Source organism: Euprymna scolopes, chromosome 12, assembly GCF_053919585.1.
Source record: "Euprymna scolopes isolate OS-2025 chromosome 12, ASM5391958v1, whole genome shotgun sequence".
Classification (NCBI taxonomy): domain Eukaryota; kingdom Metazoa; phylum Mollusca; class Cephalopoda; order Sepiida; family Sepiolidae; genus Euprymna; species Euprymna scolopes.
The window spans coordinates 50,117,363-50,135,103 of NC_136493.1; the positions used below are offsets into that span (position 1 = coordinate 50,117,363).

At 35.8% G+C, this 17,741-nt stretch overlaps 1 protein-coding gene across 4 annotated transcripts in view; it reads right to left on the bottom strand.

Moving 5' to 3' along the window:
* LOC145291281 (uncharacterized) overlaps positions 1-17,741 on the bottom strand; it is a 682,583-nt gene that overhangs the window by 233,920 nt on the left and 430,922 nt on the right. For all 4 annotated transcript variants that reach the window (XM_080136928.1, XM_080136924.1, XM_080136927.1 and 1 more), the window contains exons 6-8: positions 9,996-10,119; positions 4,215-4,349; positions 1,298-1,401 (exon numbers count right to left, since the gene is read on the bottom strand). In XM_080136928.1, the coding sequence (XP_079993054.1) occupies positions 1,298-1,401; positions 4,215-4,349; positions 9,996-10,119 (363 nt within the window). The remainder of the gene's footprint in view (positions 1-1,297; positions 1,402-4,214; positions 4,350-9,995; positions 10,120-17,741) is intronic.

A 17,741-nucleotide genomic window follows, 5' to 3' on the forward strand; every position in this document is an offset into this window, starting at 1 on the left:
ACTTGAAATGTGTTGACGTTCTATCTTCTCTCCGCCTGAACAGGACGTTAAAATGTTGAAGTGAACTCGCCCAAATTACCTGGCGAAGTTTAAAATGTTGAGGTGATTGCGTCTAAGTTACGTGACAAATCGTATCTCGCTGAGAGAAATCTACTTCAAGTAAACACAAGAAATATGTTGCGGACTTGGCAGTTAAATATGTCGGAAAAATACCAGCTTGCAAGAGAAAAGACACATGAGGGATACTAGGATAGATTGCATTGATACACTAGGATAGATTGAATTGATACACTAGGATAGATTGAATTGGAAGAGTCTATCACTATGAACTAGATATTTTTTCCTAAGGCCTGAAGAAAATGGATACGTCTTAAGCTGCAGTTTATCTAAGTCAAAAGAAAAGGATATTTCTATTCTGATCAAATTCAAAGAAGGAACGAGGACGTTTGTTTTTTTACCGGACTTTTTGCCTCTTCAGAGAACGTTATTATACGAAGAACTAAATATATTTTTTCAGGGTTTCCTTCAGAAAATGAGGAAATATATTCCGCTCTATAAAAGAACACTCTCGGAACATTATTTCAGATAAGTTATCTTTGTTTGCAGATATTTTAACTAATCTACTCGAGAAAACTTTTATTTTAAAATAGACGACATTACAAAATATAAGCTTAAATTACAAACAAAGAGAGCGGTGTCTTTTCGACTTTGCTTAAGGATTTCGACTTTTCTAAAAAAAAAATCTACGTTGGTTGAAATCTCATATTACAGCAGTAAGTAAAAAAAAAAGGTCTTCTCAACCCATCTGTCATTCTATCTTTCATAGTTGTTACCACACAAAGGACTTTCTTTGCAGCTAAGAGCAAAATCTTATCAGCAGACATTTTGTGAACTGTTTTGTAGTTCTAAGTTTCGTTTTTCTTTTCTTAATAAACTTTCTTGTATTTTTTTTTCTATCCACCAAGGCGTTTCTCTTCTCATTGATTTTTTTTTTGTTGTTTTTCTTTGTCTTTGTATTGGTAACGTTTTAATACGTCGAAGTGACCTTCATTGGAAGTGATGATAATAATTTCGACATTTTTTTGTTTTTCTAAATAAGTTCAAGTCTAAATAAGTACTGTTGAATGAAACGGAGATAGAAAGTAGCTGATACAAGCCTATACATTTTTTCCATGTTAGTTCATCTCACTTATCTATTTCCTAACCTACCACAAATATACCATTGATCTCTAGTGTAAAGATTCCAAAATTTAACGAGATTAAAATAAATAAATAAATAAATAAATAAAAACCTCACCGGAAACAGTTCGAATGAAAATGTGTATAACCCGCCATCATAGAAAAACTCCCGGTGCCTAATCCGAGTGAGAAAAAAAGCTGTTTGGCAGCATCGGACCAGACCTGGAATCAGAAAGCAATAAAAAGCAGGGTGTAATTTTACTAAGTTGATTCACATTAAACTCATAAAATAATCTAAGTTTGCGAAATAGTTTAATTAAAAAGTTTCTTTGTGACGACTTCCGGCTTTGAAAACGGAAACTGACAAGCGATATTTATCAAAACACAGCTACCCACTATATTTTAGGTATGATTCTTTTTTTTAGGGATGGGGATGAAGAAATTTATAATTTGCTTACATCATTTAAAAAGAAAATACTAGATACTTTTTCACTCATAACACCATTTTTTTTTTTTTACTGCCCCCTATTTCTCTCGTTTTACCCCTTTAATATCGACAGAAGTTAAAATATTAGAAAACTTACTGAATTAATATCTAACACATATTTCATATAAATGCAGCATAATCACGTTGACGCATCGGTTCTTATTAGATCAGCGAAATTTAGTAACATTGAACCTGGTCATTTGGGAATACCAGGCGCTGTATGTAGGAGGACGTCAACACCTCTGTGCAATAACTGAGGGAAAAGTAAATAAAGATAAAATAAGACTAATGCTGTCATCTTCCCTGACGGGGACATACAAGTGCAGACTGTGAATTTGATATTCCCATGAAGCTTTCTCCTTTAGAAGAAGCTAGTTCAACTAGAGTAAGTGTTGTTTTACTACAGCAAAGTATCTAATATAAATAGAGGCTGTGTAGGTTAGTCAGTGACAAATTTTGAAAAACGTAATAAACACATTACGGAATTTTGAAACATCATTGATCTTACTTTTAGAAAAGGAGAATGTTTCATTAAATAGTAAATAATTCCGAACAAATAAAGCAGATGCCACAACTGTAAACCGAAACCCAATAACCGTATTATTTAGATTCTTCGAGCTACTGCTTTCATATTTAGTGTCATTTCACAAGATTTCGGTTGATGTAACCTCCAACCTTCTGCAGATGTATCTTGTTGAACTCAGGGATGTTTCTGCCGAACTTGGGAATTTGGATGAAATTTCGAACGGAACCCTTTATTTACTTCATGCTCTCGTTCTGTCAGCCATGACTGGATAGAGGTCCTAAGTAGTCCTAAGTAATCCGCAATTGTATTTTTCGGTCATCCATACTGAGATTTGAACCGTCAACCTTCAGGAGAATATCACAAACACAATACTTTTTTCTAAGTACCCTAACCATCACGCCACATGTCCTTCAGAAACGTTAAACAAAATAACTTAAACTTTTAGTCTGAGGTTCTACCAATTGACTTATTTGGATTTTTTTTTTTTTCATAATTAGAGCCGAAAGCATTGCCATAACAAAAATAAATATAGTTCTGGAATGACGTCATAGATTCAAGGTTTACGACATGTTTCAAAACATGAATTAAAACATAAGTGATAATAATAAATAATTTGTATAAATTGTCGCAATCGATTATTTAAACACATTCACATTACATAGGAAAAATATGTTCCTTCCATTCACATATTTTTCCTAATTTAAAAAAAAAATACACCACTATCATCTTCTTAGGCATTACCTTTTCCTTTGGAGCGTGGGTAGTGTAATATCTGTTCTGGTGTTAACAGACCAACCATCTTCTCGGACGTTACTTTCTCTTTGTCTATTATATATTTGCTCATCATCGTATCATCCTCCCATGCATTACCTTTACCTTTTTTTCAGGAGTATCCGTTCTGTGGTCATAATACAATACTTTCAAGCATTACCACTTGTTTGTTTGTTTTTTTTTAGGGAGGGGGGGCGTAATATAGGATCTATCATGTGGTCATGAGACTCTATTCACAGGTATCACCTCTTTCTTTTAAGATAGTCTATGTCAAGACGAAATTGTCACAAACTTAACACTTATATTATTACATACTAGCAAAGACATCCACGCTTTGCGTGAGAATTTGCTGTATGCTTGGGTACCCACGAAGCAGATACCCAATCTTAACATTTGACCTTGATCTTTAAAAATGGTATACACCATCCACAGGTCGGAGATCATCATATCAGATTTGGTCTATAGGAGAGTATATATATATATGTATATATATATATATATATAGATATATATATATACATATATATATATATAAAGGCTATGACCTTGACCTTTGACCCTAACCTTGAAAAATGGTGTGCACTATCCCTAGGTGAGGGACGTTCATTATTCCAGGTTTGGTCATGATCAGTCCAATGGTGCGGGTTGTAGGAGAGTATATATACATAGGCTATGATCTTGACCTTTGACCTTAATCTTGAAAAATGCTGTGCATTATCCCTGAGTCGGAGACCATCATCATGTCAGGTTTGGTCATGATCGGTCAAGTGGTTTGTGCTGTAGGAGAGTTGTACACACACACACACAAATGCGGCTACTTTATATATATAGATTGTAAAAGAGTGTGGATTCGCATATGGCAGCTGTATGCAAATGACCGAGTCATGTGCGAAGTGACGTCACGGCAAGGAAAAATAAAATAAAAAGATGAACGTGTGCACAGACTTTCTTTCACCAAACTGACGCTTTTATAGACATCTCTGTAGAAAGTTCTAGATTTGACTGTTTCTTAAAGTTTTTGTTTTTGTTTTTGTTTTTGTTTTTTTGCATGTACACATGTGAGTAGTCAATAAGGCATCTAATTTTAGTGCAGTTTGGTTCAAGACGGTTTACCACTCTACAAACTGTAAACAACTCCAGTAGCTAGTTATATGGAATAGAATTTACGTGACTAGCAATCCAACCACAATGTTACAACTAAAGTCAATAATAATAGTTTGTATTTTTTTTTTTTTTTTTGCAATTACTTACCTGTAAGTTTTGCAAAGCATCCCAGCCAGGTGTGAGAAAGAACTTAACTCCTGGAAGAGCTCCTTCTAGAGAGCAGACGCATGCTAACATTGGTAGAAGGAGGAGATATGGCAGAGTTCCTGTTGCATACATCACCTGCAATATAATTCACAAATAAAATGTAACATGCAGAATGACCAACAAAAAATACAAATTAAAGATGTGAAAAAAGCAAAATAAATGGTATGTCAATCTCCTGATTTCCCTTCTAGTTTTTCTTTGCTCTTTTTATTTCTTTTATTCCTTCTTAAAGCAATAATCGCATACGTAGTTGTAGGCAATTGTTTATATATATATATATATATATATATATATATATATATATATATATATATATATATATATATATCATAATAAATCCACATTCCTGTTCATTTGTTTGCTGCCAATGTCGTCAGGTACAATATATATATATATACTGTAGCGTCTAAAGCTAAGGGGCAAAATTTTAAAAGCTGATATTTGTTAGAAATAACAACTGTGAAAAGCTGAAATTTTGTTATAATTCTTTTTCTATCCTTTGCAAATGATTCAAATTTTAGTATATTATTATAAATGATACCGGCTACCAGTTGTCAAAATTTCAGTTTTCACAGTTATTATTTCTAACAAATATTAGGTTTTAAAATTTTGTCCCTTAGTTTTGGACGCCACTATATATATATATATATATATATATATATATATATATATATATATATATGTATATATATATATATATATATATATATATATATATATATATATATATGTGTACTAGCATTTCAGCCCGGCGTTGCCCGGGTGTTTGGAGGTGTATGTTGAGCAAACAGAAAAAAGAATAAAGCGGTCAATTTTTTAAATTTTTACCCCTATTATGACCCCTTAACATTTATTGTTTTAGGCTCAAATCGAGTTATTTCGTTAGATCCATGTCTAAGGAACCTATATCTAAAATGTAAAGTGTTTAAACCCAAAATTGTCGGAGGAGTTTGGTAGAGTTCACATAGATCAAATTGTTGAACTTTGACCCCTTTACAGCAAAATTCCTGGCTGAAAACCGATCACATAGATTTTCCCAAATCTCAGTACACTGTATATCAAATTTCGAGTCTGTAGACTGAAAATTGACAAAGTTATTGCGTAGGGAAATGTACACACACACACACACACACACACACATTCACTTTTATAGATATACTAGCATTTCAGCCCGGCGTTGCCCGGGTGTTTGGATGCGTCTGTTAAGCAAAAAAAAAAAAAAATTGGTAGTAGGAAGGCAGGTTCGAACCCGTACCGCAAAGGAGGGAAAGAACGGGGTAAAACCACCGCCAAACCTGAAGTGAGTTATCTTTAAATTAAGGCTACACAATCTAAAGGAGAGGATAACTTTAAAAAATATCGGCTTAAAAAGCGACTCCCTCCCCTGTAGAAAAGTGCCTAGTTGAAGGTGAAAATATGAATGTTTTTACCCAATTTTTCGATATTTGTCGTATGAAAGGTCGAACTTTAAAACGATACTGATCTTGGTAAAATTCGTCGCCTCTGTCAAAAGTTTTGGGTAGACATGCAAACATACATACATACATACATTTATATATTGATAACTAAAAATTTTCGATCAAATCGATGAAAAAGCTTGCCCTATCTCTGAATACCCTTTATGTAAAATTTCAAATCTTTAGACAAGAAATTATGTCCGTAATTTGGTAGAGACCACAGAGGTCAATTTTTTAAAAACTTTAACCCCTATTATGACCCCTTAACATTTATTGTTTTGGTCTCAAATGAAGTTATTAAGTTAGATCCATGTCCAAGGAACCTATATCTAAAATTTTAAGTGTTTAAACCCAAAATTGTCGGAGAAGTGTGGTAGAGTTCTCAAAGGTCAAATCGTTGAACTTTGACCCTTTCACAGCCAAATTTCTGGCCGAAACCCGATCACAAATATTTTCCCAAATCTCAGTACACTGTATATCAAATTTCGAGTCTGTAGACTTAAAATTGAGAGAGGTATTATGTATGGAAATTTAGACACACACACAAACACGGTCAATTTTTTAAATTTTGACCCCTATTATGACCCCTTAACATTTATTGTTTTGGATTCAAATCAAGTTATTAAGTTAGATCCATGTCCAAGGAACCTATACCTAAAATGTCAAGTGTTTAGACACAAAATTGTCGGAGGAGTTTGGTAGAGTTCTCAAAGGTCAAATCGTTGAACTTTGACCCCTTAACAGCCAAATTTCTGGTCGAAAACCAATCATATCGATTTTCCCAGATCTCAGTACCCTGTATATCAAATTTCGAGTATGTAGACTAAAAATTGACAGAGTTATTGCGTAGGGAAATGTACACAGACACACACGTTCACTTATATATATATATATATATATATATGCTATGACATCATAGAAAATAAGGCTATATCAAAGTTTAAATAGAAGGGGGGGGGCAAAAAGATTCCCGGGCTACGCCAAGTACATACAACCAGTATATATATATATATATATATATATATATATATATATATATATATATATATATATCCCTTACATTTATATGTGAGTGTTGAGTAAAGAAATGTTGGTGACAATGCGAGAGATCAAGGATAATCGGCCATGATTAGCATGTGCCCGCTGCAAAGATCAGTGGCACCGCGTAAAAAAGAGTTAATCAAGACAGTTAACCAAAAGAAACACACACTATAAATAATGAAGAATAGGCATAATATATCACCATGTAGGGAGTTGAGCATCAAGATGTCTGTTTAGCTTACACTTGAAGTTTACTAAAGTCAAAAAAGAAACAATACAAACACATACTAAAGTAATAGTGAAATAGGTCCCTCTAAAAAGCAACAATGAAAGAATGGACTAACACTAGCAATAAAATTAGATTGAAATTCTGCATGGAGAAAAATGTTTCATTTAAATAGCAATAAACTGAAATACTTCATCTGTGGCGCAGTTCCTGGATTCCAATAATGTATTTTGACGACACTAGCATCTTTCAAAAGCGTAAAGAACTACGCCAACAATTGATACATATTGTCTATAAATATTACGTTATAAAATGTTACGAAAAAAGGAAACGAAGCATATTAAAATGAAAATACATTAAACATTCGCATATATTAGGGTCACCAGCTAGCAAGTGCTAACTTAATATGAACAGTGTTTGTTAAGGAAAACAAAAAACAAAAACAAAGAAAATATGATTAAATAACAATACATTTATATAACTATAATTTTACAGTAACAATAAAGTCGTTTTTAATTACGAGGTTGTTCCAAAAGTAAAACCTCCTATTTTTTTACTCAATAAGTTGAAGAGTTTTGAAGACGGGTGCAGTACCATAAAAACGAACAACCTTTTGTGCTCCATAATTTATTTTCTTATATAGCCACGTCTATTCTTAGTGCACTTTTGCCTGGAAGTCAGTGATGTAACTCTGCTTCTGACGCACACCCATGACAGGGGTTGTCTTTCTTAGAGTCTCACACCTTAAATATCTGCAACACAGAAATGAAACTTTCAGGTCATGAATGCATAAGTTCAGTCATCATAACAATGTAATTGTCAATCACCTCTGATCCATTTGGGCGAAATAAAAATAGGAGACATTACTTTTCGAACGCCCTTCATAGAAATATTTATTTGAGAAAGTTTATAAAACTCGTAGGAAAATGTTTATGTATAACAGGCACAAGGAAATGAGCTCTGTATGTCTCTCTCTCTCTCTCTCTCCATATATATATATATACTTGTTAGTGTGAATATGTGTGTGTGCGTTGGTTTACCATGTTCTTGTTAGTGTGTATATAGATGTGTGAGAGATGAGGACAGCTTATATGTAAATTGTTTTAGTGTTCCTTTTTCCTGCTTCTGGCCAAGAGGAGATTGTACATTCAAGCTCCGGTTTGAATCCCTGGAGAACTCTGATTTCGTTGCTTTATAAAGTTGACTAATTTAACATAGGCGTGTTAGATTTGGGGTTTAAACGATTTTAATTGCTTGGAAAATACTGAGTTAACACATTCCTGTGAAAACTTCTTGCTTTTGGAAGTGAAGAGGAGAGCATATCCCAACGAAGCAGAGAAAGAAAGATGATATACTTATTCAAACCTGTCGTTTTCTTAGCGTTCGTTTTCTAACGCATCTCGATTTCACTACAAATTTTATGAGCAACAACAAAAGAATGTAATCCTCCACTCTATAATAAAAACCAATGTGTATTTATTTATATACTAGCAAAACATTAGCCGCTTTCTGGGCAGCAATTGTACTTAATGCAAACTTTATAGGAAGTTGACATCTGAATTTAAAAACAATCCAACCAGAAGGTTTCAATCAGAATTTTATCTTTTTTGTCAGTAAATCGCTTGGATTAATATTGCTAATATTAATAACTAGCAGGACCCGTTAACCGGCGTTGCTCGGTTGAAGCATGCCCCTTCCCTGTAAAAAATTAAACTACGATTGTTGTTGGTGGTCAATCCTCAACGTCCTAATATTTCAGAATAGACATCCCTAACCTCCTCATGTTGAGAACGTTGTATGGAATAGACACGACCAACTTCACCATGGTAAGAAGGGCTTTCGGAATAGACACCCCATTTTATGAGGTAGGGGAATGTCCAAGTATTTGCTCCAAGTTCAACCTTTATATATGTTGTCAGCATACTCACCCGCAAAGACTATAAACCAAAAAAAAAAAAAAAATATTAGGGGTGGGTGGCAGTGTCGTGCAGAGAGAAGTACACTTTTTTTATTGCGTGTGCGGAGAACAGTGAATTACAGTGCATAATGCATGCCCATATATTGCGAAAACTACTTGTCTCCGCCAAAGTTAAAATAGATTGTCTTAGTGTGCTGTTAACCAACGTGATTAAATTTCACGTGGGTTTTACATATGTCTGTCCAAACACACTTTCGGCAAACAAAGAATTTCCAATTTTAATTGTTCAATATATAACCTATTTTTAATCATTTTTTTTATAAACTCGCATTGTCCATTCTTTTAACTGACATATTTACGATCCAGTTATTTCTAAAAGAATGGACAATCGCTCTATCTCTGACATAAATAATATTTAGTTATTTCTAAAATAATTAACAATCGACTGCATTCCTAGGATTTCAATTATCCATTATCTTTTAACACTTGCATACAGGGTTCGATTCTAGCCTCTTCCTAATATCATTTTCACTTATCTAGTGTGCCTTCTTACTTACATGAGAAGGGGCAGCCCTTCTTGTGTAACATTCGTTTGTCAACTGCCCCCTTACCCCCACAAAGATGATCCAATATTGCTTGCAGAAAGAACATTTCTTAGGACTTAATTTGATTTCTATGTAATTTTTACCCGTTTATTTATTTATTTTTTTCTCTCCCCTGCCATATTCATGAACATTTTTGTTTAATCCTAATTTTCATCGATTTAGCTCTGTTAAGCGAGGAACGAAACCTGGTTAGCTAGCCTTTATTTTAATTTAAAAATTTTTTTTTAATCATCATGTTAATTGGTCTATATTCAGCCATAATACACACACACACACACACACACACACACACACACACACACTTATATATATATATATATATATATATATATATATATATATATAAGTATTTGGTTGAAATCATTGAATTATACACGCCTGACACGTTTTCATAGAACTATAGTTCGGATAAAATTTAAAAAAAAAGGCTTTTGCATTTATTCATTCCAATAAATAAATGTGCTTCTATCTTACCTTTCCCATAGAATGTGTCCCTTTGATTAACACGACGAAAATCAATACCCAAGTTAATAAAAGACAAATTACAAGGTGCCAGTTGCCGGATGGGGAATTTTCTGACTGGAGTAACAACTTTTGCCTGGAAAGACAAGAACAAACAAAACACTTTCATTATACAGTTTACGTGTACATGTTTAAACTGAACACTCCCCTAAAAATTAAACAGAATTCTAACACCTACTGATGATATGATCACAAAATCTCTCAGAGCTATTTCAATTATTACATGACATGTTTTTATGAGAAATACTTGCGTGGCACATTTAAGGGGAGACTCTCAGACGTAATCGCGAAACTATGTGACTTCAGGATGGAAATTGTCTGAATTTTGTTGGATAAGATTCAAGCAGAAATTTTCGGATGCTGAACATATATATATATATATATATATATATATATATATATATATATATATATATAACTAAATGTTAACTGGTAAAATAAAAACCCAAAAGCGTGCTCAATGCTACTGTAGAGCAAAACATTTTTATTACCGTTTTTATCTACTTAGTTATACATGTTTCCACTACAGGAATCGAATTAGCGATCCGATAATTTCGTCAAACCTTACAGAATTGAAAGTTTATTATGAGGAAGAAGAAACTGTACTTTTTTATTTCTTCTTCCCATAATGAACTTTCACATCTGTAAGATCTGACGAAATTATCGGATCGATAATTCGATTCCGGTGGTGGAAACATGTGTAACGAAGCAGATGAAAACGGTAATTGATGTTTGAACGTTTAACTTTAATTCAAGTAATCATGTAAATTTTGTTTCATGAAATTAACAGCTGGTTCTTTGATAAGACAGGGACACGTTCAAAATGAATGCTTCTTTTTAAAGCACAATTGAACCATGATACTTGACTTTTGCGTTTTAAACTTTAAGTAAAGCCATTATTTACAAATAATTTTATAAAATCAAAAATAGATTCTCTGTAGACGAAAACGTCTTGTGGACTAAGTCACTGCAGGGAGGCATGTGAAGCTTCCTAACAGTACATTGTTGGGGGGGGGTCAATTGGTTTGATTAAAGATAGGAGATTTTACCGATTTCGATGACAATAGAAATATGGGAGTGTGGAACATTTGTTGATCCTCTTTCAATCCCTGACAACGTCGGGTCTCCCTGCTAAGCTAATTATATATATATATATATATATATATATATATATATATATATTACTTGTTTATTGTTATATCAACATGCTCACATCCCGCTGCTACAAACAGATTATTCAATGAACATTTGAATAGTCAAGTCGCTGCCTGATGATATCTGTTGTTTGATTGAAACAAGTGGTTGTTTGTAGCAGCGGGATGTGAGCATGTTTATATAACAATAAACAAGTATTATCAGCTCTTTTTATTGAGCACTATCTAACAACCTCGTTGAATTCACTAGTCCATTACTTTTGAATAAAAAAAAACTCCCAAAAAACCCGAGTATATATATATATATATAAGAGAGAGAGAGAGAGAGAGAGAGAGAGAGAGAGAGAGAGAGAGAGAGAGAGAAAGAGAAAAACCAAACAGATAGACGGATAGCTTATCCTGCTATACCTAGTTTGTATATATATACTAGCATGGAGACCCGATGTTGACCGGAAATGAATGCGGATCAACAGATGTTTCACCCCCTTATATTTTATTGTCATCCAAGTTTTAAAATCGCCCGTTATCGATTATCGATATTGATCAAAGACATTCCAATACAAAACCTACCTAAGACCACTGCCAGGTACCTAAAGTACATTTGTGTGAAATTTTTGAAAAATCGGCCCAGCCATTTAGGAATCCATAGGGAACGAACTCACACGCATACATACACACAAAGCTCTCTCTCTCTCTCTCTCTCTCTCTCTATATATATATATATATATATATATATATATATATAAAGCTGAACGTCTGTGCGTGTCTGGTCACGAACAGGCTCCTATATGGGTGACTATTATAGAAAACTGATCACATATAATTATAGAAGATGTATCGAGACACAGGAATGGGTATGCCAGAATAATGATGATTCATTAAAATTGTGGGGTCTGCGTATGCGCCTGGTTCACAAAGTATGGAAATAAAAAATTTAAAAATTTAAAAAAAAGCGTTTACAAGTGTTTTTGATATAGATGTACATAATAATACTTTGATAAGTATATTTTAACTTAAATAGGGATGGTATAATAAAATTGTGGGGTCTGCGTTCGCCCCTGGCCTCCATAGAATGGAAATAGGCAGAAACTTTAATAAAGACTTTTCATATCTATCTGCGTACGTATACTTTGATAATTATGTCTCAGTTTGAAGAAATATGGTATGATAAAATTATTGGGTGTTCGGTCACGCCTGACCTCCATAGAATGGAAATATGTCACAAAGTTTAACAAGGTTTTTTTTTTTTTAGATCCACAGAATATTGTGATAAGTGTTTCAGTGTGAACAGGTATGGTATAATAAATTATGGGGTTTATCTATTTTAATTTTACTTTCATCATATTTTGCTTTGGTTTTGATACCCCTAAATTCGAAACTATCTCTTTACAACCCTTCCTTTTCATAATCTATCATACTTTCATAAATCAGAGTCCATTTTCTGGAGGCTGTTTTTGAACCCAGTCAACGACGGGTACTTTTGCTAGTATGCTAGTATATATATATATATATATATATATATATATATATATATATATATATATATAGATAGATAGATAGATAGATAGATAGTGTCGTCAAAAAGAAAGTCAGCACTTGTCATTTTTTCAAAAACCGAAAATTTAATGTATTTATTTGCTTCCCCACCAAAGCAAATTAGGCACAAGGCCGTTTTTAATGTGGGGTAAAAACCAGCTCCCCTAAAAGTGGGCAACAAGGGGGCACTCTGGTTACCAAAACTAATAATTGTCCCAGTATAGAGGGGTTCCCCTCCATTGACTGGTACAAATTATCTTTAAGTGCAGCATCTGCAGAACAGATACTACACGTCGACCCCGGCCCGAAGGCCAAGGTATTTATTTGCTCCCCCACCGAGCAAATTAGGCACAAGGCCGATTTTTAATGTGAGGAGTGAAGGGGAAATGGGGACCAACTCCCCGGGGAGTAGGGGAGCTGGATAGTGACAATTGGTATGAAGGGTTGCCCCTACATTGACCAAGGTCTTATATGTGGAGTTACCCCCACATATGGTCTTTGCTTGCAGTATCTGCCGGAACAGATGGTATTTATTTGCTCCCCCACCGAGCAAATTAGGCACAAGGCCAATTTTTAATGTGAGGAGTGAAGGGAGGGGGAAGGGAAAAAGGGGACCAGCTCCCGAGAGGTGGGAAATCGGAGCTGGTTAAAGGTCAGGCATGTGGGGTTGCCCCCACATCTGGTCTTTGCTAGTCATAGCTAGTCCTAGCTAGTCATAGCTTGCAGTATCTGCCGGAACAGATACTACACTTTGATCCCAGCCCAAAGCCAAGAACAAGGTGTTTATTTGCTTCCCCACCGAGCAAATTAGGCACAAGGCCGATTTTTAATGTGAGGAGTGAAGGGGAAATGGGGACCAACTCCCCGGGGAGTAGGGGAGCTGGATAGTGACAATTGGTATGAAGGGTTGCCCCTACATTGACCAAGGTCTTATCTGTGGGGTCGCCCCCACATAGGGTCTTTGCTTGCAGTATCTGCCGGAACAGATACTACACTTTGAGATATTAAATTTTTTATTCACAGGAAAAAAAAACAATTGGAAAAATGAACAAAAAACTTAGGCACAAGGCCAACTCAAAAAGAAGGGGGGATGGTGAGGTTGGTTGATCCATCTCGTCTCAGTTGTAAATTTTAAATGATTTTTCTCTCGGGCCAGCCTCTTTTATCATGGTTACCCCTTTAAATTTGTATTTATATGTGTGTGGTGGGAGGGGGGTGCCTACTTAAGCCCAATTTTAAAACATTTTTTATTTATATAAAAAAATACAAAAAAGATAACAATCTTAATAAAATTTCATTGGTGTCAAGGGACTTGGGGGGAAACCCCCCCCCAAAAAAACTCGTTTAGTAAGGCCCTCCCAACCCTATCTGAAATGCTAGACCATTCGTTTCACTCTGGTTTGTAAAGGGACCAGGGTTTCGTGAGCAGCCTCTAAATGGAGGGGAGAGGGGTTGTGTCCTAAATAGGGGAGAAAAGAAAAAATTGGCGGTGAGGGCGTGGGGGGGGTGTTAGTGTTTGATTTAATTTCCTCCAAGCTGGGTTGAATTTCGATCGGAAGGGCGGGCAAAAGAAAAAAATTGTTGTTTTTGGAGGCTGGGGATCTTGGAGGCTTTCTAATAAGGGAAACAAGATTTATTCGGCTGGTTGAGAGGTTGAAAGAAGTAGAATTGGAACGGGGCGGGGGTTCGACAGAAACCCTAGAACTGAGCGCTCCACACCTAGGTGGGAAACACATATTCAAATTTGGCCTCTCTTCGTACACACAGACTTGCTACATGTATCCATCTTCTTTCAAAAGCCATGTGATGCAGCCTTCTTCTGTCGCATCTGATCTTTACTCGTAGTTGGTGTTTAAAGAAAGCGATCAGATCCTGATCAGAAAAAGGCAGCACCCCCCGGCCATCTTGCAGTCTCGACGTCCACCATTCTCTCCACGGCCAGGATTGCGATGTAGACCATTTGTATCTCCCGGTCCCACAACGGCTCCACTTTGTCCACTACGTTTGATACAGTAATCGGGCGAGGATGCTCGGGGTCGATGCGAGCCATCACCTCGCCAACATACGACCAGTACTGGCAGAGTTCGCGGCAATCGAAAAATGCGTGATCAGTTGTTTCTGCGGCCATCGTCCTGCAACGGGGACAGTCAGGCGACTCCAAAAAACCAGAACTGCATTGTATATTGTTGAGGGGAAGCGTATTTCGGGCCAATCGCCAGGTCAGAGAGAACTCTAAATTGTTCAGATGACTCGAACCTGGCGCCCAGCTCCACGCGGAACGGATCTCACTCTACTGCTAACCCAAACGCGCACATAGCGAATCGTCGGTGGCCCCCCTCACTAGATCTCTGTGGAGTTCCTTACGGGTGGCAGTCACAAGGTCGCTGGACCCTGGTAGTCGTTTTAGTGTGGCTCGGCATTCTTTCAGGAAGGCTGAATCTCCCCGCGGCCTGCAACAACTCTCGATAGCGGGGTCGAGAATGAGGTCGGAAAAGGCAGCAGTGATCGCGGTGTACCACGGTTGATCGTCTTGAAGGTAGTGGCTAAGGAAGGCCAGCCTCTCAGCGTCTCGATGACACTTCAAGTCTGGCATTCCCAAACCTCCCTCACATGGACGTTGAATACAGACCTGTCTGCTTACCCAGTGTCTTCCTCTGTCCCAAAGGAGCGAGGACAAGAGTTCAACAAGAGCTTTTAGGTGTTGTGCAGGCAGAGGAAGTACGGCCAGTCGGTAAAGGATAAGAGGGAAGACGTATGTGGCGCATGCCTCAGCTCTACCCTTTAAGGAAAGTTTCCTAGGAAGCCACGCGTCGACCGCAACTGCCACCTTTGACCGTACCTCCAACCAATTGTTATCAAGCTGGAGACCCGGTCCGAACCACACGCCAAGGATCCGAACCGGGCCATTCGTCCAGATGAAGGGCGCTGGGAGGTTTGCGTTGCCACTCCAGGCGCCCAACCGCAGTCCGACCGACTTGCTGCGGTTTATCTTGGCCCCCGTGAGTGATTCTTTCGTACTGTGCAAGTGCCTCCGACACGCCGACCCGAAGGCCTAGCACAACAGAAAAAAGCAAGCCTCCGAAAATTTAAGCTAAATTGATTGTAGCTGTTTAAACAACCTATATCTCATTTGATTCGCCTTTTGTTCCTCTATAATTTTATCTGTTCATATTTGATTTTTAATTGAAATATCCTAGTGTATATATATATATATATATATATATATATATATATATATATATAAAATGAAAATTACAATTGAATTTACCAAAATGATCCAAGATGGTAAAATTAAAGTAAATTATAAATATTAAAGAATTAATATTTATAAAATTATCTCAGCCAGATATAAAAGCTCGATAAAACCAAATAGGAAATAGAGCTTATAATATGAGCAAACAGTTAATAAAATATGTTAAAAAACACTTAGAAATGAGTTAAAAACATATTTAATCTGAAAAGGAAAACGGAAGTAGAGGGAAAAGCACATCTTATATTTCTTTTATTAATATTATTTTTTTCCTTGTACACATTTTTGTGAATTATTCCATGGATTTCTGCCTTTGGATTATTATGGACCATCTTCTTCCAATTACGGGATTTCCTTGGATTTTACTTGTACAAATGGAAATTCTGTTAACTTTCTTGAAGTTTTACATTTGGATTTTACCGTCACTGGACTTTTTATCTTCCACCAGACTATCCATTCATATGTAATCACCTTTTTCTTTACCATATTCTCTCTGCTTAACTTATTTTGTTTTCAAGTAAGATCTTTGACTTACTTGTTGTTTCATCAAATACTTCTGCATGCAAAATCCGATCCTGCATTTTGCTAATTCCTATCCTTTGATGAGAAGGAGAGTATTTCTTCAAAACTCCGCGGATTAAGGACTATCCATTTATCTAGTGTTTCCTTTTCAGATTAAATATGTTTTTAACTCATTTCAAAGTGTTTTTTAACATATTTTATTAACTGTTTGCTCACACACACACATATATATATATATATATATATATATATATATATATATATATATATATATATATATATATATATATATATACATACACACGCACAGAAGGGGGCATAGCAAGATAAGCTATCCGTCTGTGGCTCTTCTCTTTGTAATAAATCTTAATTAGAAACAAAGCATCGGCTTCCGAGTGACTTTATCAGCAGACTAGCAGGGAGACATAACCGTTTCTGGGATGTAATGAGGCTCAACGAATGTTTCACATCCTATATTTTTATTATTGAAATCAGTAAAATCGCCCATTTTTCAATTAAATCGATTGATTGCCTCCTCTAGTTGGAGACCCATCGCACTGCATAGGGAGAAAGATTCACATGCCTCCTCGAAATGACTTAGTCTACAATACATTGTAGTTTACATTGCACTGCAGAGAACCTACTGTTGATTTTATAAAATTATATTTTTTATATATATAATGGCTTGAATTAAGGTTTGAAATGCAAAAATAAAAAGTATCATGGTTTAATTACGTTATTAACAGAAACATTCATTTCGAACGCGTCCCTGTCATATCAAAGAACCTACTGTTGATTTTGTTTGTCAGGCGTTTCGGCTTGTGTGGAAATAAAATTTCTCAAATGCACTTGCTATGTCAGGCTGCATAAGGTGTTAACTTTAGTCAAAATCGCCTGTTCCTTCTTTCAGCGGATTATTTCGATTATAAATTTTGGATACCTATCGAAGACATTCCGATACAAAACCTATCTAAAACACTCCTAAACGCATAAATATATTTGCGTGCAAGTTTACAAAAATCGGCGCAACCGTTTTCGAATCCATAGGGAATGAACACTCTCACACGCACAAAGACAAAGTTCTTTGACTGTCGTACGGGCAGTCATATTTCGATCTTGGTCTGACGTAGTTGCCTGCCTAGCCGCACTGATGAGCTGTGATACAGCGAAACAGTACTGTATGTGAATGACTATAATGCTCCTTATCTTGAGTTGAGCATATTGTGAAGTAATACC